Genomic DNA, 5,520 nt, shown 5'->3' with positions numbered 1-5,520 from the left:
TGCAAGCCATCAACGAACTCCTTGGTCCGTCTATCCGCGTTGTACATCCACTGTCGGTCCCTCTGCATCGTATTACGTGAGAAATGGACATATAAAGTTAATGTGATTATAATATTTGGGCCTTGCAAAAAATATTAGATAAATAAATTATTACGTGAGAAATGGACATAGGTCTTCATATTAGATAAAGAACTTGATCAATAATCATAATTTACACCAATCAACCTTCATAATGGATTGAAACAATTCACTTGAAAATTACACCATTCAACATTCATAACAATCACTAAAGATACATATAAAGATTACACTCATAACAAGACAATAAAGATACATATGCACTAAAGATTATAGACGCTCCATAATGGACTTCACGAGTCAATTATCCTAAAATAATGGTACAACATAGCAGAATGTCTTCTCCGAAGTCTATCAAGAGTCACCTCCACATATCCAGTACCAGAAAATAATGACACAATAGAAAATCTTCGAATCCCATAAACGAATCTTGAAATAACTGTCCAAACGTCTTTTGGAGCAAGTATGAAATTCTCATAATAAAAGTGTGGTGGCAAACACACAATAGCCCGTCCACACAAAAGATATATCCACTAAGCATGGCCCATGGTGGCAAGCCAAAACCAACCAAAAGTTGCTAGGTAAAGGTTAGTGAATAGATTTTTACCTGAAGAGGATATTGGGCCAGCTTATTTCTATTATAAGAATTAGACTCCAAAAGGCGTTTGGAATACTATTTCAAGATTCTTTTATGATATTCAACCCGAGTTTGTGGATTCGAAGCTCTTCTATTCTACCATTATTTTCTGGTACTGGAGGAGCGGAGGTGACTCTCCATAGACTTCGGAGAAGATTGAGTTATGTGTAGAGAATAGCGTAAGCACATTTATGCCATGTGCAGACACTATTAACTAGGAGAGGAACGGAGGTGATACATCCATTGCCGGTCCATCTGCATCATATTACGTGGAAAATGAACATAGGGCTTCGTATAGGATTATTGTTTATAATATTTAGTTCTTGCATTAAACATGAGATAAATAAATTATTGGTCAAAGAAATATAATTATTGTTAAATTACAGTGACATGAAAAATTGTAGCAATAACCAAATTCTATTTTCTTACGCTACAATTTATTTACCTTAATTTTATTGCAATGACTAAATATTAAAAACACATTTACTCTATTTTTTCTCATACCTAACATTGATCAAGTTCTTTTACCTAATACGAATCGTATATAACAAGCAAGCTATCTATCAAATTCTAGCTCAAAAATATGTATAAATAAAAATCCTCTCCATTCTCCCTCGTTCTAGTAAACTCATTTTCCCCTTTTCTAAAGCATAAAATAAAGCATAATAACAATAAATGAAGGGAGGATGAAGTAGCTAACCTTCACAATACTTTGGATGAGCGAAATCCCCACGGAAATGAGAAAAAAAAATTTGGGCAGCACCTCCCCTAGGGTTGCTTTGCCGCCATAGAGAGGAGGCCAGTGGAGTGGAGTGGAGTGGCTCGGGCTGAAGGAGAAAGAAGAGCTCTCTGTCTGGCGATTTTATAGGGGAGGAGACTTTGTCCTAGTTGAAAATTTCAACCGGGACAAAAATACAACCCTTTTTGTCCTGGTTGGTGGTTTTGTCCCGGGTGGAACCTCCTTTCGTCCCGGTTGGAATTACCAACCAAGACTAACTCTTTTGTCCTTGTTGGAGTTTCCAACCGGGATAAAAGGGGACGACGTCGGTACGATTTTTCCGACCGTTACAACTGGGACTAAAGTTCCCCCTACGCTGGCCTTCGGTGGTACACTTCTTTAGTCACGAGCTTAATATTAACCGAAACAAAAGGGGTAGATGGAAGGTTACGTGACATATATCCAATACTCTACATTGACTACCGCTTGCATTGTATCCGTACGCCCATGCATGCTTCCTCTCTTACCGGTTAATCGACACGAGAGAAATGACACACCCATGCTTGCTCTCTTAGGCGCGTGTATACATATATTCTTCTTCTTCAGGTCCGTGGCTAGTCATGCGTCGATCACGTATACATTTCCGTTCGTATTTATCTACGTGCCTTAAATTAATCATCAACGGCCTATGCTAGCTAAATTGCTCCGGCCGGCCGGCATATACGTACGTTACGTGTACATCCTCGCTATGAACGGAACCACCCGAGATCGAGCCGGCCGGGCTCATAGCCCGCGGCGGCGGCGGCCGCCGGTGGCGCCGGGGCCTCGCCGTCAGGCACCTTGGCGAATCGGCCCTTGACGCGCGGCCGCATCTCGGCGTAGGCCTTGCGGGAGGCGTAGCGGATTTGCTTCTCGTAGCGCCTCCGCTTCCGCTTCTCCTTGTACCGCATCACCTTCGCCTCCCGGTCCATCGTCGGGTCCACGACGCCGCCGCCGGAGCTCCCGTTGGCCGCCGCCGCGACGACCTCGCCCGGAACGGAGCTCGCCGCGTCAGTGAACGTGCTCCCGCAGAAGGACATCTGAAAAATGATAGGGCGTGGCAAACATAAGGATCCGATGCGTGTAACCAGCGCCATTTGATCACAAAATCGTGCGGTCGAAAACTAATTGAACAAGCAAGAAAGGCACCGCACGATGTTGATTTTTACTAAATATCTCATCAGATTAATCCAGAGTAATTAACTGATCGTCCGGAAAGTACTAATCAGATAAGTTACTATGTCCGCACTCAGCATGCTGACACTAAACAGAAATGATCAGCATGTATACAATTTGGGATCAATGTGTATATAATGAACCACATGAAATGAGCTAGAATAATTGAGCTGAGCTAAGCTGTTGCCCAACGTGAAAAAGTGAGTATTAGTCCTGGTTGGAGAGACGCATAGGTCTCAAAAATCCAACCGGGACTAATCTGTCGAGACTAAAAGCCCCTCTCTTTAGTCCCGGGTATCCTTAGTCCCCGTTGGTGTTAGCAACCGGGACTAAAAAGGATTGAAAAAAATAAAAAAAATAGGCTAGCGGCCGCCCACCCACGCCGCCAGCTTGCCCGCTCCGCCTGGAAGAAAGGGAGAGGAGGAGGAGGAGGAGGAGGAGAGAAATAAGGAAAGACTGCTTGCGCGAGATAAGGGAGGGGAGAGGATAAGGTGGAGAGAGAGAGCAGGGGGGGGGGGGACTAAAGGCCCCGGTTGGTGAGGCAAGGCGTAGGGGGCCTTTAGTCCCGGTTGGTATTTTCAACCGGTACTAAATGCCTCACCAGATTTCCTCATCCCACTAGCCATTGCAACCAGGACTAAAGGGTCTCTTTAGTCCCAATGGATATTACCAACTGGAACTAAAGCTCCTGTCGTCGGTGGCGGTCAGTTGTGGCCGTTTGACCTAGGACTAAAGGTCATTTAGTCCCAGATCGAAAAACGACCAGGACTAAAAACGCTAGATGGAAGGTCTCTTCTCTACCGGTGGTTGCGTCCAGGACTCGTCGTGAGCATTTTGATAGACAGATAGCGATGGTAAAAAGAACGAAAAATGCATTTGGCTATGACTTGTGGTTATCATGTTGATAGACAGATGGCGATACATATTAAGAAAAGAACTTGCATTTGGTCTGGGGATCTTGTTCCAGTTCCTGTGTGCATTATATAGACCCAACTAAATTTCAGCTTTCATACATTCTTTGGGATTCCCTTCTATCAGCCTACTAAAATTAATTTATGTTTTGAAATTTTGTAGTACTTTGTTGGCATAAATGGAGCTTATTATCGTTGTCCGATCCAAGCGCGTTGATGCTTATCGTCGATCTTAGGGTCTCAAAGAATTTCATGGAAATTTTACAAGAAGCTGTTCAATTCTCACGGGGCTCAATTGAAAGCACTGCTTGATAATGTGACTTTATCGTAGTGGAAAATTAGAGACAAAAAGGAAAACGAGACACGGACTACTGTGCAACTTAGTGATGGTGCACTATTTTGGACTAGCTCCTAACAAGTTGGAGTGATTGGACCACAAAATTGACGGCTTCTGACGTTTTCACCACTTTTAATCTGTATACCAAAAAGCTAGAGAAATACTCCTATAAAGACATCTAACGAATTAAGCTAACGAGATCAGGCGTTGCTCCTTTCTTTCTCAAACAATTTACTGCAGACAATGAACCGAGAAATTTAGCAAGAAGTGTGATTGCACTAAGATGCATGTTACTCGATACTGAAATGGCCAAGCAGTGCTGACCTCAGCATGGAGGAAGCCAGGAACACGAATCACATGCACAGCAGCTTGAAATTAGAGGGGATCAGGAGAGATGGAACCGAACCACTCACGATTTTGGCGCTGGACGTCGCCGGGTTGCTGCCGCCGCCGCCGAGCCCCAGCCCGGCCTCCAGGACCGCCGCGGCGGCCACCTCACCTCCCCGGCTCAGCGGCACGTCGAACGTGAGCCCATGGCCCGGCAACGTCTGGCCGTACTGCGCGTGCGCGTACCCGTCGAATAACGGCGGCGCCCTCCGCTGCTCGGCGTCGGCCACCCCGTTCCCGACCGCGGCCGGCGCCGGGCCGCGGTGCAGGTGGGGCGCTGGGTCGTTGAACAGCCACGTCACGCTCTCGTGATCCTCGTCGTGGCCAAAGAACTGGAACTCCTGCAGCCCCGCTGCCGCCGCCGCGCCTCCGCCGACGACGACGCCAGGCTCCTCCTCCGCCTGGTGCCACATCCCGGGGAACCCGCGGTTGAGGTCGGCAACAGCGACCCCGCCGCACCGCGCGCCGCCGATCCCGTGCCCGTGGCCATGGCATGCGCACTCCCCGACGCCACCGCACACGCGGCACGCGGCGCCCGACGCCGACGCCGACATCCTACGTACGACGACGTCGCCGTGCGCACGCACCTATGAGCTCTCTCTCTCTCTCTCTCTCTCTCTCTCTCTCTCTCTCTCTCTCTCTCTCTCTCTCTCTCTCTCTCTGATGGAAAGAGCTCGCTCTCTCTTGGCGGCTCCTCTCTTCCTCCTCCCACCACCACTACCCCGCTGTGTGGTCTGTGAGCTCTCTCTAGCTCCCGGCTTGTTTGCTTCTGCGCGCCGGCTCGCTCGCTTCGCTCATACGCGTGCGCTGCGGCAAATGATGATGCGCTCGGCCGGCCGTGTTGGTGTGTGGAGGAGAAGAGACGGGGGAGAGCTAGGGCAGGGAGGAATAAGTACGCGCGCGGCCAGGTGCGGCCAATGGGAGTGGAGCAAGAGATATGAGATGGGAGGGATTCTTACGTGGAGGATCCGGAGCCACCTTTCTCGTCGCTGCAAAGGGGTGGATCATTTGGCGATTCCCCATTGGCCGCCCCCTGCCAGGCAATAGATCTTGGTTGATTCTGTGCAGGCATGCTTTTTTCTTTGATCGATTTGGTATACCTGTTGGATCTATCAGTAAATTAGTACTATAATCTTCTTTAAACTAACTTTTGCATCCCAAACTAGCTGCAAAAGGACTTCTTTTTTAGTGTTTTTTTTCAGAATCTCCTGCAATGCCAAATTAATGAAATCTTACT

At 47.5% G+C, this 5,520-nt stretch overlaps 1 protein-coding gene across 1 annotated transcript; it reads right to left on the bottom strand.

Moving 5' to 3' along the window:
* Window positions 1–1,869: 1,869 nt before the first annotated feature.
* LOC101782134 (transcription factor GHD7) lies at window positions 1,870–5,172 on the bottom strand. Its single transcript, XM_004983603.3, has 2 exons — window positions 4,310–5,172; window positions 1,870–2,512 (listed from the first exon to the last, which is right to left on the bottom strand). Exons 1-2 carry the CDS (start codon window positions 4,835–4,837, stop codon window positions 2,180–2,182), a joined length of 861 nt encoding a protein of 286 aa, XP_004983660.1. The 5' UTR covers window positions 4,838–5,172; the 3' UTR covers window positions 1,870–2,179.
* Window positions 5,173–5,520: the final 348 nt, after the last annotated feature.

This window comes from Setaria italica, chromosome IX, assembly GCF_000263155.2.
Source record: "Setaria italica strain Yugu1 chromosome IX, Setaria_italica_v2.0, whole genome shotgun sequence".
NCBI classification, from domain to species: domain Eukaryota; kingdom Viridiplantae; phylum Streptophyta; class Magnoliopsida; order Poales; family Poaceae; genus Setaria; species Setaria italica.
Note: the sequence above shows the minus strand (reverse complement) of the source record. Positions and strands in the feature narration are given on the sequence as shown.